This window comes from Brugia malayi, assembly GCF_000002995.4.
Source record: "Brugia malayi strain FR3 genome assembly, contig: Bm_v4_Chr2_contig_001, whole genome shotgun sequence".
In the NCBI taxonomy this organism is placed as follows: Eukaryota; Metazoa; Nematoda; class Chromadorea; order Rhabditida; family Onchocercidae; genus Brugia; species Brugia malayi.
The window spans coordinates 699421-719508 of record NW_025062476.1 but is presented as its reverse complement, the minus strand read 5'-3'; the positions used below and the strand labels follow the sequence as shown (position 1 = coordinate 719508).

The 20088-nt window shown below is 23.3% G+C and overlaps 2 protein-coding genes across 2 annotated transcripts; one reads left to right on the top strand and one right to left on the bottom strand.

Moving 5' to 3' along the window:
* Positions 1–405: 405 nt before the first annotated feature.
* On the bottom strand, positions 406–2702 carry Bm13860 (ATP synthase gamma chain, mitochondrial precursor, putative; the record flags this gene model as incomplete). The annotated part of the gene is made up of 6 exons (XM_001894097.2): positions 406–506; positions 838–1000; positions 1282–1365; positions 1687–1893; positions 2218–2394; positions 2520–2702. The coding sequence occupies 6 exons, from the start codon at positions 2700–2702 to the stop codon at positions 406–408; spliced, it is 915 nt and encodes a 304-aa protein (XP_001894132.1).
* A 9867-nt stretch (positions 2703–12569) lies between these two features.
* Positions 12570–17614, top strand: Bma-unc-4 (Homeobox protein unc-4-like; the record flags this gene model as incomplete). Its single annotated transcript, XM_043077987.1, has 6 exons — positions 12570–12642; positions 13119–13319; positions 14079–14239; positions 16888–17025; positions 17147–17263; positions 17447–17614. The coding sequence occupies 6 exons, from the start codon at positions 12570–12572 to the stop codon at positions 17612–17614; spliced, it is 858 nt and encodes a 285-aa protein (XP_042933921.1).
* Positions 17615–20088: the final 2474 nt, after the last annotated feature.

Below are 20088 nucleotides of genomic sequence, written 5' to 3'. Positions count from 1 at the left end.
TTTAGAGATACTAATACGATTTCCCAATGACAAGTATAGTAGGAGTTGTCAAATCAATATTGACTGTCAAATCAAATGTCAAATCAACACTCAATTTTCCATGCAAAAATCACATTTTTAACCGCATTCTTTACCATCTTATTCACTGTATTTATCCATCCAGACCCTTTTCAACAATATCAGAATCAGAATCTTTCAGAAACTACCATGGTGTATTTAGCACGAGAAATAACGGCAGCAATTACAAAATCCATGTACTAGCTGGTTAAACCACAGCAAAAGTACCGATAATACATTAAAATAAAATTTTATAGAACAATATCCTATTCAAACACGCACATCCATTAGCATTCTTAATTAACATTATCGAGCTTAGAAATAAATTCTAGGACATATAAATTAACTTCAAACGCATGCAGCTCCAGATATAATTTCAATCAGTTCTCGTGTAATAACCGACTGTCTTGTTCGATTGAACGACATCGTCAGTTTATCAATCATTTCACCTATAATTGCAACTTTATCATATTCCTCGAAATATAAAGTTTAGATATACAAGATATGCAACCTATACAACAACAAAGTTTAAAATAGGACGACAATATTAGACTGGATTAAACAAAACCGTTTCATCGTTTCAGCAATTCTGAATTTTCTACAGCACTAGTGTAGAATTTCGCCCTATTGATTAACTATATACCTTTTCTTTCAATGATACAAAATGATCATGTAAGTTTTATACTAATTTTTTTCAAACATTTTTTAGAGAGACTTTTAGGAATTTTTTTCAAACATTTTTTTAGGATAATTAGAAGTCCACAATTTATTCTAACATACCAGCATTCTTGCTTGCTGAATCCATGGCAGTCATTCGGGAACTCTGTTCAGAAGCAGCAGATTCTTTCAGGGCATAATATAGCAGTTGAGCTAACGAATAATTAGCATAATCGTTTAGCACATTGTCGTCGATTGAGTCATACATGGACATTGTTGGTTGCTTCTGCATAATATATCTTTCATAGAGGAAAAAAAAAAAAAAAAAAAAACCTCTTACACCACAATGAACTCTCTTTACATGTGAATATTTACAGAATCCTTATACATTCACTAACTGTAGGAGAACATCATAAATCATTCTATGTTATATAATGAAAATATTTCCCAGCATGTTACTCACATCCAGAAATTATCTACCATAGTTAAAAATTAAAAGTTATATCAGGGCTCATAATCGAATTCAGTCGCAGAAAAAGAAAACACGGAAAAAATTCAAAAACAAACCACAATAGCATCCAAAGTAAACATTGGTATTATAGATGTTTTATATGAAACAACAGATCTGAACTTATTGTACAATATAAATCCCTGCAACCATGAAAATTTATTAGAAAAATATTGCTACAATGTTGGTTTTGTATGATGATAATTTTGCAATGAATAAAAGTGGAAGATGATGCAAAGGTATCTTGGAAGAAAGCTTTCTCATTTCTGGAGAAATCTGCAATTTTCCTGTAGCATACCATATCTAAAGAAACTAACAAAAATTTGAATTCTAAATCGGCCGATGCATCATTGCAATTGATTAATAATTGGTTTACGCAACATTGAAGATATTATGGAGACAGCTGAGACTCGGTAGAGGGCAGTAATTGATTCAGCACGAAAAAGTTGGAATATTCGAATTACCTTATCAAATTTGTAATTCGATGACAGGATTTTGGCAGCGATAACTGAAGCATCCTCAAAAGTTGGAGGCAGTCGGCCAATTTCATTGCATGAGAACAGAACCTGATTTGCGTGAAGAATTTGCATAGATGCTTTAGCTTTGTCACCAATAAGTACCAATTTGTATTCTGCTTCTGATGCTTTTTCTGTCAGTAGTCGTTTAGCTTCCTGTAAAATAAGCAAAATATCATTGCATCAGGGATTTTTTTCTAGACGAAATTTCATTAAAGTCTTAAAAGGCAAGCATAAATAAGGCATATGACTGATATTTCTCCATAATTGAAAGCTACTGTGAGAAATCCTGAAGTGTTTTTTTTTTTTTTTTTGTGTGTGTGTGTGAAATCTTGAACTTTCAGAATTCTGGAGTTAAAACAGGTAAATCAAAGATAACCAAGTTTATTTACCAAGCTAAAGATATATTCAAATAAAACATAATCTTCAATAGTATTACATTTAAATATCTCCAATTATGAATTAGAATAAAAGCGTAACCTTTGCAACAGCTGTGTGTACAGAGCCGCAAAGTCCTCGATCTGAAGTAATCAACACCAATAAACGTTTTTCTTTTTCTCCCGAAGTTATAGTACCTTCTTGAAGTTTATCCTTTGATTCTGCTGCACCAATATTATTGTAGAATTGTAAGGCACCAACACCGTATACTCGAGCACCCTGGAAAATACACGAAAATGTGTTATTTATCAGTGTTATCCATGAAACAATGAGAAAACATCGGCATGCACAGAAATCCTATAACCATAGCGCATTTTCAGTGGCCCAAGAAAAATAAAAATTACTCTTAGCTCACGTTCTGCCTTGTTATACTTTGCAGCAGATACCATCTTCATACTCTTCGTGATTTTTTGGATATTTCGGACAGATTTCAATCGAATTGAAATATCTTTTAGAGTTGCAAAACCACGGCGTTGTTCGATGGCAGTAATTCCCCAACAAATTGCTGATAATTTCGAACCAAACATTTTACCTAAAAAAATTTAGTAATGGAAACCAAAAATTATCAGTTATTCATTAACGGTACAAAGCTAAAATGTTGCTAACTACCAAAAAGTACTATTAATTAATGTAGAGGTATAACAATTAGCATCATTGTACACAAGGAATGATACCTTTAATAGCATATAAACAATAAAAATTATCAGCAACATCATGATTACTATTATCATTATTTATTATTATTGTTACTGCATTATTATTACTATTATTGTTATTATTACTATTATAACAAATTAACCTCAGTAATAGTAATGAACAAGTAGACTTCTTGTTTTTCATTAATTTTTGAATAAAACTTTGCAAAACCCGAAAAAATTCAATGATTGCCACCAAATACAAAATAGACAACAACAAACAAAACAATCTCTACCTGTAATCAATAGTCTCTGTGGACATTTTCATACCATGTCATATGTACATTTCACTAATTTCAACAATCCCTTCTACTTCTTAAATTTAAGCATTATTATGCAACCACCACTCTCGAACCCGTCATTCCCAACTTTATCAATCTCTAATCCTCCTAAAAACACATCCTGCCTCACCACGCCGTCTGATGACACTAACCACAAAAAAAGAAAAATAAAATAAAATAAACCACTACTGCTAATTTATGTCACGTTGATGCTGGTCTATACAACTCTCTCAAATCTCAAAATTTGTATTTTTTTAACGATGAAAAAAAAAAGAGTTGCAACATTACAAAAACTAATTCATCATTTTTAAGAAGTAAAAAAAAAAAGCAAAAAACAAAAGAAAAAAAAAATCGATTATTCTTTTTAGTTTTTAGAAAAAATTTTCTTTTCTTCATTCAGTCAATTCATGGGAACAGATGAAATATTTTAAATAATTAAAATTATAAAATTTTCCTAAAAAAATCAACTGTAAACAAATTTAAAGCAGTTAAGCACAAAAGAATTTGAAATAATTAAATACGGAAGAATTTAGAATAATTAAAATATCAGAGAATATCAAACAATCAAATATAAATGATTTTTGTAATATATGAAATTGATAAGAGCAATTACAATTACAATAAAAGCAATTACAAATTACGATATTTGATTTGCAATTCTTAGAATTGTTTGAAAAGATAAAAAGGTAAAAGAAAAAAGGAGAATTAATTATGTAAATGTTAATCATAAATTAAATATCATACCAAATTTATATTGTAAACAACAGATAATGTGATGCGATATAAACTTTAAATAAATTTAACAATGTTTGTTAATTTTTTTTTTAATTATGAAGTAAAAAGTGCCATTTTTTTATTATGAAATGAATAAATATTTTTTTTTTTTTTTTTTTGTTTACTAATAATTTCATAAATAAACTATTATATATTAGCATAAAAAATTATGTGAAATACTAAAGTATCATTTTAAGTATTATTATTTCTTTTTATTTCGATAAGTATTATTTTATATTTCATATTAAGCAATATTTGTACAAATAGATCATTCATATAATACAATGTTTCCTCTTTTTTTTTATTTATTGTTAAATTAATCTTTTCATAGCATTGATAAATCTTTCATATTAAATGATTAAAACAAAAAAAGAAAAAATTATAAAGAAATAATTGTCAGTGATTTTAATTATATGATTATAAAATGATTATAAAATGCTCAATAACTATAAAATAGTAATTTAGCATTATATTACAATTATAATTATACAATTTATAATTTATATGATGACTATAACTATAGTTTGAGAATTTCAACGAGAAATGATGCATTAGTTTTTTTCTGTAAGATCTGAGTGGATCATTTTAATTTATCGTATTTTTACAGAATAGTTAATCAATCGTTATCTTTAGAAATATTATTTCATTTTATTTTTTTATAAACTAACATATTAAAAGCTTAAATTTAATTTGCAGAGCAGATTTTTGATTTTGTTTTTGGCTGGAAAACTTTCAAATTTAAATAAATCTAATTTAGATGGATTTAAATATTACAAACAATCCACTAACCGAGTTTAATGAATTATTTGTATGGCTTATTTTAATATTAATGACATTCGTGTAATTTTAAATTTCTCTTCTTTAAATGTTTCCATTCTTTAAAATAATCTAATTTCAAAAGTATTTCTAATTCAAAATTATGCTATCAAATTTTTATTTGCAATGATTTGTCAGAATGCTTTTTCATTCAATTCATCTCACAATTTATCAAAATGACGGAAGGAAACTGATCGTACACTTAGCAAAATATAATTCCCAGGTGACATTAACTCTTCATTATGTGTTAATTGGCTAAACAATGTTATTTGCCTGTGTACTATTATTTCAATAAATCATCGTCCAGAAATACCCCTCGAGAATTTAGGTTAGTTTACATAGAAATATTTATTAGTGCTTCAAAAGCTGATTTATTAAAGGAGTACCAAAAACTATTTTTGTTAATTAATGCAGCAAAGTTCTTCGTTTTTCCTTACGTACGTCATTTACGTGGCATTTCACTACTTTAATTTTATATGTTTGTTTTTATAAATTGCAATTATCTAAGCAACGTCAACTTGTTTGCTCAACTGATCGTCTAAACCAACTGGGAATCTTTTTTTGCTCGTTTAAAATTGCTCATTTTCATTTTTTTTTTTCAATTGTTATTTGTAAAATGCTCAATTTTTATTGTTAACTTCCATTCATCTAACATCATTCATTAAATATAATTTCAAAAAAAGAGAAGAAAAACAGGAAAAATAAATAAATAATCATATAAACATTTTTTCACTCAGAATGAATGACCGAAATTCTGAAAAAAAATAGGAAATAATAGAATATAATATTAGAATAACAAAAAATTAAAATTGTCAATTAATTAAAAGCTTTTCATTTCATTTTCTTTCATTCTTATCTCATTCAAATCGTTTATATTTCTTGTAGATATATGATATCTATCTATCTATCTATCTATCTATCTATCTATCTATCTATCTATCTATCTATCTATCTATCTATCTATCTATCTATCTATCTATCTATCTATCTATCTATCTAATCTATTCACCTACCACCACTGATCATTATTCATTTGGAATCAAATTTCTCAAATTGCTTGAATGTTTTTTTTTTTTTTTTCAAAACAAATTGATTCAATTTCATCTTCCATATTTGATTGGCAGTAAGGGCATTTTATTTCATTCCTCATTTTCTATTTCTTCTCTTATCATACAATTCATCGTAAAATGTTAGTTATACAATTTGTTAAAAAAAAAAGAAAAGAAACTTGAAATAAATTTAACAATTGATCTGTCTTTTATTGTTTCTCTTAATTTTGAGACACAAATAAAACTTTAAAAAAATTAAAGAAATAGAAATATGTAAATTAGAGAAAAAAAATGTGAGGGAAAAAAGCAAAGAATACGCGAGAGTAAAGAAAGAAAATGTGAATGAAGGAAGCTAAAATATTAAAATAATTTAAGAAAACAAAAATTTATATAAAAATATGAAAAAATTTTCTCATTCTCTCTCTCCCTCTCTCTCTCTCTCTCTTTCTCCCCTGTTTTCCTCCTTCTATTTTTTTCACATTTTATTAAAATCAGCTTTCTTCCATCAACTTTGATTATTGTATTTTCCAGATAAATTTTTTTTTCGGGAAAAAAATTATGTAACTACCATTTTTTTTTTTTAAATTTTAATTTTATTTCAAATTTTTGTTTTTTTTATGAAGTATTATTATTTTTTTTTAGATGCTTCGATGAATCAATTATGATTTGATTAATTGAATATTTTCAGATCAAACATGATGAATTGCTTAACTCAAAATCCTCAATTGAACTGATCCATCAAGAATAATGCTTGATTTATTGCATCATATGCATTAATAATGAGATTTAAACTGTTTTTAACTTATGTAAAGCAAATCTGTCATTTCACCTTATTAAATTGTAATGATAGTATGATTAGTAATTAATACTAATAATGTTGTATTTGAATTAATTTTTATTTATTTATTTTTTTCATTATAAATGATCATAATAATATTTTAATTGTTGTGAATTTTTTTTTTGCTAATAATTATTAGATAAAAACAATTAAGCGTCGCAGTGATAAAAATGATATTTTTAAACTTATCACTACTGTATATTATCATCATTGTATATTTTTGCCTTTTGCTTCCTTTGTTTTTGACTTAATTAACTAAAATTTGTATTATTTTCTTCTCTTTTCTTTTTCTTCTTTTTTTTTTGTAACATTGATAATTTGCAAAAAAAAAAAATAATTTTTTTTTTTATTTGTGATAAATTGTATCGTTGTGCTAAACAAAAATACTGATAATAATAATAAAAACAATAATAATAGTAATAACAATGATAATAACAATAATAATAATAATGATAATAATAATAGTAGTAATAATGATAATGATAATAAACGTTTATTATATTTTACATCACTAAAAGTATAGAGAAAAAGAAGAAATGAATGGAATAGCTTATTTCATCAAATTTCAAATCTTCAAAAATGTAATTTCAACCCTTTCCCTTCATATCAAATAAAGCTCAAATATATATATATATAAATATTTGGATGGCATTCATTTGTTGAGGTTAAATGATTCATGCAAATTCTTCTTATCTTTTTTCTTTTTCCCTTCTTTTTTCTCCCTCTCTCCCTCTCTCTCTCTTTGTCTCTTTTTCTACTTTCCTTTTCTCTTTCTTTTTTTTAAATTTTCTCAACTCTTTTTTACTCTTGTTCTTCCTTTCTCTCCCTTTCTCTCTCTCTCGCAATATTTTCACTTTTATTTTGTCATATTTAAAAAAAAAAAAAAAAAATTAAAATAAAAAAGATTTAAACAACAAAAAGGATGTCAAATGATGATGACAATGATATTATAATATTGTTTTTATTTTTTTTTTTCTATTTTTTGTTTATGTTTATAATATTATTATCATTATTATATGTTTCTTTTTTTTTTTTGAAATAAAATAAAAATGAAAATTAAAATGTTAAACAATGATAAAAAACAAAACAAACAAACAAAAAGAAAAATTAAAAATTAATTCTTTTATATATTTATTATCCTTTTAAGAATGTATTAAATATAATTCACTAATGAAATATTTTCATTTTAACCATCTTTTTTTGTCTTTTTTTTTCGAACATACATTCATAGACAATTAATCAATTTACAAAACTCATTACGAATTCAATTCATTCTAATTAACAATCATACAATGATTGAATTAAATGACACTAAAATTTTACCATAAAATTTTGACACTGCTATTAGCAAATCCAAATAAATAAAAAAGAAAGAAATGAAATTTAAATTAACATTTCAATTCATTCTTATCGTTTTTCTTTTCTTCCTTTTCTTTCTTTTCTTTTTTTCTCTTTTTTTTTTTTTGTTTGTTTGTTTGTTTGTTTATTTTCGCTATTCACTAAATAATTTCTATTTATGAAAAATAAAAAAACAAAAACAAAAAGCCTTAATCATATTTATTATTCCTTCCACATTTTTATCATAGTTTTTTTCTCGTCTCGTTTATTCTTGCCTTCATTTTCATTAAAATTGATAAATTTTACTAAAAGAGGAGCAAAAAAAAAAAAAAAAAAAACTGAAAAGAAAAATTGTAAAGAAAAAAAAAAGTGACATAAAGGAATAAAACAAAAAAAAAAAAAACAATTACAAATTTCGTTTTTTTTTTTTTCTTTTTAATTTGCATATATTTTGGAAATAAATTAAATGAAATAAGAGAATATCGAGAAGGATTAGATTGATATTAATTAATTAATCATTTAAAAGAGCTGTCAAATTCTACAAATACTAATTCTTATTGTTATCGTTAAATTAAACAGACACACACACACACACACACACACACACACACACACACATACACATACACACACAGACACAGACACATGCATATGTTCAAATGCATTTTTATATAATTTTATTTTTGATGGATGAAATTGAAATGAAATGAAATTAATTCATGATTAAATTAATGTTAATTCAATGAATTTATTATGGCTTTGTGCTTTCTTAAGCTATGTAAATGATCAATTGTCTCTCTCTCTCTCTCTTTCTCTCTTTCTCTTTCCCTTTCTTTTCCTTCTTTTTTTGTTATTTTTATTTTTCAATTCTTAGCTTGCATCCCGCATTCACCAATTATCGACAGGTTCATTCATTAATTAAGTCAATCAAAAATGATTTGAATGAAAGAGAGAGAGAGGGAAAGAGAAAGGGAGAGAGAGAGAGAGAAAGAATATTATTTGCATATCATTAAATGATCTGTCATAAATCTTAGTCTAAAGAAAGATTAATCCCTTCTGTTATTTGAGCATTAATCGATGGAATAATTTTTGTATGATTAAATTTTAATCGTTTTTAATCAATCACAAAAACACTTATATTCATTCTCTTCCCTCTCTCTCTTTCTCTCTCTCTCTCTCTTTCTCTATCTCTTTCTTTCGTGCTTTTTTTTTATCTATTTTTAAATTAATTATAATGTTTAAAATCTCGAAATTTTTTTTGAAAGAAAAAAAAGTTTTAAATTTTTGAAAAAATTTATTATTGTTATTAGTATTAATTATTGTAATCATTATTATTGTCATTTTTTCATTATTTTTTTATTTCCTTTCCTTCTTGCATAATATTTTATTTTATCAATGATAATTTTATCAAATGATATCTTATCAGTGATAAGATATAAGAACAAAAAAAAAAAAAAACTGAAACTTTATCTCTCATTCTTATTATCTTTAATAAATAATCAATTTTTTTTTCATTTCCTTTTCCTACTGTATGAATAGAACATATAATGGAATTTTCCTCACTTTTTTTTTTTTTGCTTTATTTTCAAATTTAAATTAAAACCTGTCATGCCTCTCTTTTCCTCTCTCCCTCTCTCTCTCTCTTCATAAATTATGTATTATATCGTTCAAAAAAAAAATATATATATATAAAAGAAAATTAAAAAAAAAAGACAAGAAAAAAGGAAATTAATTCTTATTATATCTCTATTTGTTTGCTATTTTAGAATAATTTATCAAAATTTACATTATGTATTATAAAAATTTTAAATTAAAATGAAAAAAAAAAAACTTTTTTTATTATTTTATTTCTTTAATTTTAGATTTAAATGAACAAAAAAAAAAAAAAAAAAAAGAATGGAAATTCTGATAAAATACTGTTTTTTTTTTCTTTTGCTTAACTTTTTTAAATAAAAAAGAAAACAATCTATTTGTCATAAATAAATATTTGTATGCATGAATTAGCATTTTAACCTCTTTCTCTTCCATTTTCCTTCTCCCTTACTTTCATTTTTATTCTCTTCCTCTTCTATTTTCCCTCTCCCTCACTTTCATTTTTATTCTCTGCCTCTTTCATTTTTCTTACCTCTTCTCTTTATCATTTCTCAAATCTCTCTTATTTCTTTATCATTTTCCCTCAAAATCCCTCCTATTTCTAATATTATTCCTTAATATTTTCTCCCTCACTTTTATTTTCATTCTCTGCTTCTTCCATTTTCCTTACCTCTCCCTTTTATCATTTTTTCTTAAAATCCCTCCGATTCCTAATATTATTCCCTAATATTTTTCCTTTCTTTCTTTCTCAATTTTTCTTTTTTTTTTAAATTCCATTTTATTGTCAATTTTTTTTAATTTCACATTCATTTATATATTCGTTAACTAACAGTTTTCCTTCTTCTTTTTTTGTTTAATTTCAATTATTTTTCTACAGTAAATACCAATTAATTTACAAAAAAAAAAATTTCAAAATTATTGAATTTAATTTTATGTTATTTTCAAAATTTTATTTATATAACATCTTTAAATTAATTTCATATTCCAGAAGAAAAAATTTTCACGATTATATATATATTGTTGGATTAGAATTTTAAAATTATCATTTAAAATTAGCGTTTAGTTGAATTTCTACATTTGAAATTAAATTAAAATTTCTTTTTTTTTATTTTAAGATTTTACTTCCAAATAATCTTTGATTATAAATTGCTAGAAAATTTGACTATTATTAAGTTTAGGAACTTTTGATTACTAAATTCTTCTTCAACTATTAAAACATTTGTTGAGAAAGTATTTTTTCTTTTTCTTTTTTTGGTTTCAAATTTTAATTTATTAATTTTTTTATTAAAATGTATAATATAATTATGCTTATTATATTAAACGTATAAATTTTTACACTAACTAATCGTTATTTTATTCAATATAATAATATTATTGTCATTAAATTTCAATAAAAATTTTTATTTCATTTCATATCCTTTTAACTAATTATTTTGTTTGTTATAATATTATTACTATTATTTGTTAACTCTGTAAATTTTAATAAAGCTTTTGTTGCCGCTGTTTTTAATTTTTAATAATTTCTAATTTAATTTTTTTTAATTTAATTTAATTTTCTTTTTTCTATTCATTTTAATTCCTTTTATGATTATTCAATCCGTTTTTTTTTTTCTTTTTACTTACTTCTTCCGGTAGAAAGAAATAGAAAAAAGCTTAATCAATTTGTTTGGTTGGGATTGGTGTTGCAGTACAAACACCGCCTCCAATTTCATTGGTTGCTTTTTGCTGATTGGATAAATTTCACTCCTTTCTCTCTTTTAGCTTAAAATGTTAAAGCTAACTTTTAAAGTTAACAAATCTTTTTAGCTCATTCATTCATTGCAAAAAGATTTTTTAGTTTTAAGTTTTATGATTAAAAGCTAAGAGCTAAGCTATGCTATTCGATTATTGCTTATAAATATATTTATATGTGATTTAAATTAATAAAATAAAGAATTTATTAATTTTTTTTTTACAAACTATTTCATTTATAATTGCATTAATTTTTAATTTAAAACTTTCAATTCTCTCTCTCTCTCTCGCTCTGTCTTTTTTTTAATTTGTTTTATTGAACAAATAATTTAATTTGATATGTTTTAATATATAATAATTTTGAATTTTTAGATCAATATATAATAAATTTTAGATTTATTAGATCAAATATAATTGACAATATTTGAACAAATAATTAACATTTTGTTAACAAATGTTTAGATTTTATTTTTAGATTTTTCAAAAAGTTACAATTTTGAAGTTAAGTAAATTTCTTATTTCTTAACAAACTTATTAATTATGCTAAAAAATTTTCATGTTGCTATTTAGTTGTATGAAAATTTTCCACTTTGTATTTATTTTTTTTTTTTTTTTTTTTTTTGTGAACAAAATTTTTTGATTTAAATCATAATTTGAATCTTTTATACAAAATCTAATTAAAATTAAACTATGTTTATGAAAACTTTTTTTTTTTTAAGTACTAAAATTTATTTTTCAATTTTTATCTTTTCTGATAATAATGCAATGCAATTCGTTTTAATTCGAAAAATTTACTTTTTTTTTCGATTTACATACACTCTTTTATCTTTTTCCTTTTGACGTAAAATTGAGAAGTTTGATTTATTTGAGTTTATTCAGTCGGTTCTATCTTTCCAGAATATTTAATAAAAATTGCTTTTTTTTTTAAAAAAATACTTAACAAAAAAAAAAGTTTTTTTTTTTTGCCTAAATCAATTTTTAAACAAAAATTTTTTAACTCTTCAAAACTATTTGCAATTCTTATTACTAATTATCACTCTTAACATTCAAGTATTACTACAGTACTACTCAATTGATTATCACAACGGTTATCAGATGATAACTACCGAAATAACATTTTTGATAATTATAATGTATTAAATATATTTAATTATATTTTAATTTCTCAAAAAAGATTGTAAAATTTTCTAATTAAAAAGAAAAAAAATTCATCGTTGAAAGATTTAAAAGAAAAAAAGGCAAAAATAAAAATGAAATTATAATTTAAGAAAATTTTCCAATGTTTACAACCATTGGTATGCAACAATTTTGGAAGGAATGTTGGAAAATGCAACAACAACTTGTTAAAGGAAGTATGTATAATTAGTCATTTCTTTCTTTTTTTTTTTTTTTTTTGGTAAATTTTTTATTTAAATTTATAATTATATTTGTTATTAATTAAATTTAAAAGAAAAATTAATTTAAAGTTAATAAAATATCAATAAAAAGCAATTGCATTGTTTTAAGTAATAAAAATATGACTTATTCTTTTTTTATAATTACTAAAATATTTTTGCTAAAATTCATCGTTATGCTAATTGATTAACAATGAAAGAAAATATAACTAAAAAAGAAAAAAAAAACAGTTAATTTCCTTTTTTTTTCAGTAATAGAAATGTAACTTATAATTTATATATTTTTGTACATTTATTTGCATTTTAAATTTTTATATTTGTTAAAATATTTATGCTAATTTATGATAATATCATTTAAAATATAATATACATTTAATATAATAATATATAAATTAATTTATATTCAAATAATAAATTTTCTTTTTGAATTTTAGTAGATTTATCAACAGCTCAACAGCCAACATCATCAAATGAATCAGAAATAGCATCATCACGATCAACAACACCTGATACGACAACAATAATAAATCGTTCAGTAATGGATCAAGATGCTAATGAGACATCATCACAGCATTCACAACAATTACATCTTAGCGCTTTACTGGAAGGCGCTGATTGTAAAGATTCTAGAAGAGGTGATATGATTAAATAATATCAATTCAACTTTTATAGAAATTAAAATAGTATTATCACCAACTGATTAAATGATATCAATATAACTCTGGTAATTAAATGATATCAATATAACTTTGGTAGAAATTAAAATAGTATTACTGCTAATTGATTAAATGATAATTTTTGCAAAAATTAAAATACTGTCACTACTAATTGATTAAATGATATCAATATAACTTTGGTAGAAATTATTACTATTAATTAACAATTTTTTTAGAAAGAAAAAAAAACGGATCTAGTTAATGATGTGTTATGTTCATAAATATGTTTCTCATGATATCGATTAATGATAAAAACTGAAGAAAAAAAAATAGATCCGGTAGATAGTGTAATATATCAGATATATATATATATATTTTTTTTAATGATATATTTAGAAAATTGTTAAGAATTGATGAAAAAAGTCATTTGGTTGATAATATGTCATAGATATCTCTTTAATGATATATCTATATAAATAGATATTGAAAGTTCTTAAAAGACGAATCCGGTTGATAAAATATGAATTGTTAAAAAAAAATGAACGGGTCCAGTTCATTTATAATATATAAATAAATCATTGTAAACTTGAAACATTTTTTAAAACATTCGAAATTTTTGAAAATATATGATAACCACAAATAGCTTTATTATCAGTAAAAATTATAATTAGAAGAGCTAAATTGTACTAGGATTTTTATTGAAATTAATTAATTAATTAATTAAATTAATTATCTTAGGTAATGATAAATTAGAATGTAAAAGACGACGTACAAGGACAAATTTTACGGGTTGGCAATTGGAAGAATTGGAAAATGCATTTGAAGCTAGCCATTATCCGGATGTATTTATGCGTGAAGCACTAGCGTTACGTTTAGATCTTCTTGAATCACGTGTTCAGGTAAGTTAGCTATACAAAAATTACTAATTTAAAAAATTATTTTTAAAATATTGACTTTTTTTCTTTTTACTTGCTTGTGGAAAAAATTTTTTAATGTTTTAACTTTAATTGTCAATATGACATATAATTTCAAAATATTGCATTAAAAAATTTATAATTTAATAATATTTTTTGTATTTAATTAAATTTAGAAAATTGTTGCATCCATAAATTTGTCTCTCTAAAAATTTCTATTTTTTCTTTTTTTTTTTTCTTATTACGAAGGAATATTTTTTGATACGTAAAAAGTAGAAGAAAATTACAGAGAGAGGGAGAGAGAGAGAGAGAGAGAAGAGAAAGGAAAAAAAAGTGAAAGAAAAAAGAGAAGAAGAAGAGATTGAATTTGTTTATTTTTCAAATAAATAATATTTAAATTGAAAAATGAAATTTTCGATTATTTTAAAAAAATGATGAAAAAAAAAATAATAGTTTTATTTTTATAAATATAACCTAACTTCTTTTACTTTGTTGATTTCCTAATGTTGTAAATTGTTATTCATAAAATTTGCAATATTTTTTATTTCATAATTTTATGCAATATTAAGTCAATATAAACAAGCTTCTAGCATAAATTAAACTTAGATATGATCAGCTATTAATTACAAATGCTATTAATTCATCTTCCATAATCAGAAATAAAAATGAACAGATAATTAAACTAATTCCCTTGATAATAAAAGTCTAAAAAAAAATGGCATCAAAATTTATAGTAAAAAGTTTTTAAATTGTTGAATTAAGACGAAATGAAGAAAACCATTTGAAAATACACTCGATAAATTGCTGCAAATTATTTGTTTATTTTGTTAGCACTTAATTGGAATAATTATGATTAATTATAATTATCATAAATTATTGCCACTGGCATATTCGAAATGTTATACAAATCATTATACAAATCAAATTTTAAAACTTATCATAATATAAATCATAATTGTTATTGTTATCAATTGCATTCATTATAATCATCGATCATATTTACTAAAATAAATATTTTTCATTTTTCCTAAACTTTATCAAACTATCATAATTTTTTAGTAAATTCAAGATTAATGTTATAGTGATTATTATTACTGTTGTTTGTTTTCATATCATTATTATTATTATTAATACTGTTATTATTATTATTATTATTATTATTATTATTATTATTATTGCTTCTGTTGTAATGATTGAAAATGAATAATTTCAATGTAATTTATATACAATTTTTTGCTATTTAAAAAAAGAAAAAAAACTTTTTTTTTTTTTATCTCATTTATCTTTCTCAATCTTAATTCATTTTCCATACAACTATAATTCATTCAATCTACCGTAATCCTCTGACATTGTCAGCGAAAAACTTTTCTATTGCCCGTAAATTACGGTAATTGACAAATCATCACTTCATCATTTCATTTTCTCTTATTTAATTTAATTTAATTTCGATATTGTTCCTTTTTTTTTTTTTTAAATCATAAAAAAAACACACAAATAATAAAATGGGAAAAAAAAATGATAAAATCAAAACATACCAATCAATTTTATTTACTAATTATTATATGGTCAATTTATTCTTTTTCATTCCTTTTTTTTTATTTTCCTCTTTTGCTTCTTCCATAAATTTCGTTTTCTAAAATTATCAAATATAGTAGTAAAAAAAGCTAAGGAAAAAAAAAAAAAAAAAGAAAAAAAATGATTGTTGCGAAGATAAGAAAAAGCTATGTTAGTGGAATTAGATTAGAAAGAGTAAATAAATGAAAAGATAACATTGTAAAACGAAGAAAGAGAAAAAAAAAAATTTTAAATAAAAAAAATCATTACTTTAACAATTGATTTATAAAAGAGAGAGAGAGAGAGAGAAGTAAGAGGGAAGGGGAAGAGAGGTAGAGAGAAGTAAGAGGGAAGGGGAAGAGAGGGAGAGAGAAGTAAGAGGGAAGGGGAAGAGAGAGAGAGAGAGAAGAGAAAAAAAAAAACATTGAATGCTTTAATGTGAATAACCCATTAAATTTCAAAAAAAAAAGAAAAATGTAACTAATTTGATTACATCTTCATTTTTTGTTATATTTAACTAAGCCAATAAAGCAATTTAAGCTTTATTTTATTGCTTTTTCTTTGTTTCTTCCTTTTTCTCTTTTTCTACTACCCTTTCTCTCTCTCTCTCTTTCTTTCTCTGCCTCTCTCTCTCTTCCTCTTTTACTTCTCTTTTTTATTTTCTATCATTAATGTTAATTTCATGCAAAAATGATATATGTAATTTTCACAATTATTTTCACTATCTAATATTTAATTTTTATTTTCTTTTTCATTTTTCATTTTAAAATTTTATAGTACAATTTTATAATGACATTTAAATTTACTTATTATTATTATTTTTTTCCTTTTATGGTAATAGTGTGCATAAAATAAGAAAAATACTAAAAAAATATATTTTACGTATAAATTGTCTAAGATAATTTTTCACGTAATAGTGAAATATTAAAAGAAAAATGTATACTTTTTAGTGTGGACATTTTTTTTTTATTTTTTGAAATTACCTGATAACATCTGATATGGCAAAAAATTAGTGATAAAGAATATAAAATTCACTCTAAGATTTGACTTCAAAATCTTCCAAAAAAAAAAAATTTAAGGTTTGGTTTCAAAATCGACGTGCTAAATGGCGTAAGAAAGAGCAATTAAGAAAAGGTGCCCAACGTGCATCAAATTTAATACGTGATACTGACGGAAACATAAAATCTGGTACCACTAGTGAAACTAAAGAAAATGAAGTATGTTAAAAAAATATACATTTAGTTTTAATTCTTCTCTTTTCGTTCTCTTTTCATTGGTCTTTTATTTTTGTGCTATTTTTTTTTTTTTTCAAATTAATAAAAAATTTTTTAATTCCAGGCAAAAAATAACGAAAATATTACATTGCCAAAAAATACATTTTCTATTGATAGTTTACTAGCTGCTTCAAGGGTACCACGTGGTAGACGACCAAATGCAAAATATCCTCGTGTACAAGTAAATAAATTTATTCTAAAGTTAAAACGAAGAAACGAAAACATTATTCATATTTATTCAAATTAAAAAAAAGGAATTATGCCAAATTAATTATTAAATTTAATGATTATATCATATGAAATTATTTGCTTGAAACTTAAGAAAAAAAAATTAAATATAATTTTTTGTTTTGTTTTTTTTTAGGCCTGTAAAAGTATGTCACCATTTATGCTTCCATTATTTCCAATTACGCAACCAGCTGGTATAACAATACGTGAAACTACGCCACCTTCATTACCGCCATCACCACAACAATCATTATCATTATCATCTGATGATATAATCGAGAAGCAAACATACCCTCATCAATAATTAATTTGTGATTTCATTTTAAATTTTTTTAATTTTTGTTTTAATTTTATAGATTATAGAATATTTGACATTTCCCATTTTTTTCGTTTTTTTCGTTTTTTCTTTTTTTTTTGATCATTTATTTTTGTTTCATTATATATTATATTAATAATTTATAGTTACATTTCTTTATATTTTAAATTAATAGCATTGATTTTCATTAAGCATATCATTAAGAGATAATCAACAAATATTTCAACTATTCTAATTATTCATTAATAATATATAATTTTTAGGTATTTTAAATTTGAAATTAAAATTAGAAAAAAAAATAATGTAGGGAAAAATTTATAAATGAGTGGAGTGAAAAATTATTGAATGGTGTACAATAGATGAAAGAAATTTTTTTTTTACAAATAATGAATTACTAGGATTCAAATACCTGATATATATATATATTAAGGTCATAAGGTCATCAATTGGGTACTGTATCTTTGCTACCATATGTAGTACTACTATTATATACTATTCACTTTCTTACTGTATGTTTGGAAGTGAATGTTTTTCCTTTTTTTTTTTCATGTGAATAAAACTTATGAAATTTATCATTCGTTTAAAAAAAAAATAAATTTTCTCATATGAAAATATCCACATATATGAATTAAAATAAATTTCTCTTTTTTTTGCTAATAATGATTACTGTATCTAATCATTTATTAATCATTGATTTTAGACTTAAAAAACACTCCTCTCCGCCCCTTCCACCTATATTATTATTATTATTATTATTATCATTATTATCATCATTATCATTATTATTGCTATTATCATTAAATATTATTATTATTGTTATTAATTACTAAATTATCAAAATAACGGATGGAGTAAAGCGCTTATCATAAGATTATCTATCCACCGGATAGATTTCTACCATAGATTTTTAAACAAAACATACCTTCATTGGAAAATAATCTGGAAATTTAAAATTTATTCATGATAAATTCATTAATTATTTTAACGCTGAGCATTTGACTAATATTAGTATTCTAAATTACCATTATTTGTAGATAAACATCTACTAATTAACAATTATTTGTAGATAAACATCTACTAATTAACAACTTAATATTTAGTCAGTCTTATTGATTTGCTGACCAATAGAAAATAGGTAACCTTATACTGATGAAAAATTTCACTTTCAGTTCCAGTATCGATTTATACGATAAGTTAAAGTAGATTTTCCAGATATTAAAATACAATTTTTCAAATTTCCTTTCAAATATTTTTTTAATGAAAGTTGTTTTTTTTTTTGGCTATGTGTTTAAATTATTCAAAAATTTAAAATGATTGCAGCAAATAATGCAGAGGGACAAAGTTATTTGTTTTTCTTTTAAAAGCACATATATTAGCAGCTACAATTTTAATTATTCAATTCCCAAATCAAAAAGTTTTACACTTTATAAATTCAGTCTACTTTTTTCGTTTTTTTCTTTTCTTTCTCCTTTTTTTTTGTTTCATTTTCATTCCATTTTCTCTTATCTTTCGCTTTTTTTTTCCTTAAATTTTTTCATTACATATTCTTTTTTTTTCTCTTTTTCAATTCATTCCTTTTTTCACACTCATTATAATTCCTTTTAAAATTTCTAAAACTTTTCTTTTACTCTCTCTCTCTCTCTCCCTTTCTTTCATTTCCTATTTTTTTAAAGCAATTCTTTTCCTGCATATCTTTTAAAACACAAATCTATCCTGTTTTTTTTTTTTATCAATTTCTAAATTTTATTCAATTCTTCTCTTCATAAACTTACTCCCTAAACTATACTTATCCATCGGTTGCAAACTCAATCTTCACCGAAGGCATTCACAAGCCTTTTAAAGGCTTTTCTTTTATCCATTCTTATTATGAAATAATCAACTTCTTCTCTATCCCACGGGAAATGTTGTTTAACTTTGGCTAAACATAAAGGATGTATTATTGTTTCCACATATTATAATTGATAGATTCCTCTTCGTTTCTCCCTTTGGACGAAGAAACCGTTTAAAACGATCAAAACTATTATTGTTCATCTAGGATGATTTATCTACATATCAAATCCCGTAGGAGCATTAGGCCTATTCGTTTCATCCTGAAAATTTGCTTCCATAAATTATCGTATTTTTGAGAAATTTTCCAATGCAATTTTCTAATTATTATAACTCTATTATTGGCATTTCTCATTAACATTATAATTATGCGATAATATTTATTACTCGATATATATATGTACATATAGTTATAAGATAGTGATAATATTAATATGATAACATTGCTATCATTATTAATTTTTATAATTATGACATTACTGAAGTTAAAAAAAAAAAAAAGAAAAAAAAAACTACTGATATATTTAATTTTATCATCTTGTGTAACTTTTCAATAACGAAATAGTCCTGCATGGATAAAATGATTCTCATATCTGCTCCTGTATTTTTATCAGTAAATGAATTAAAATTAATCA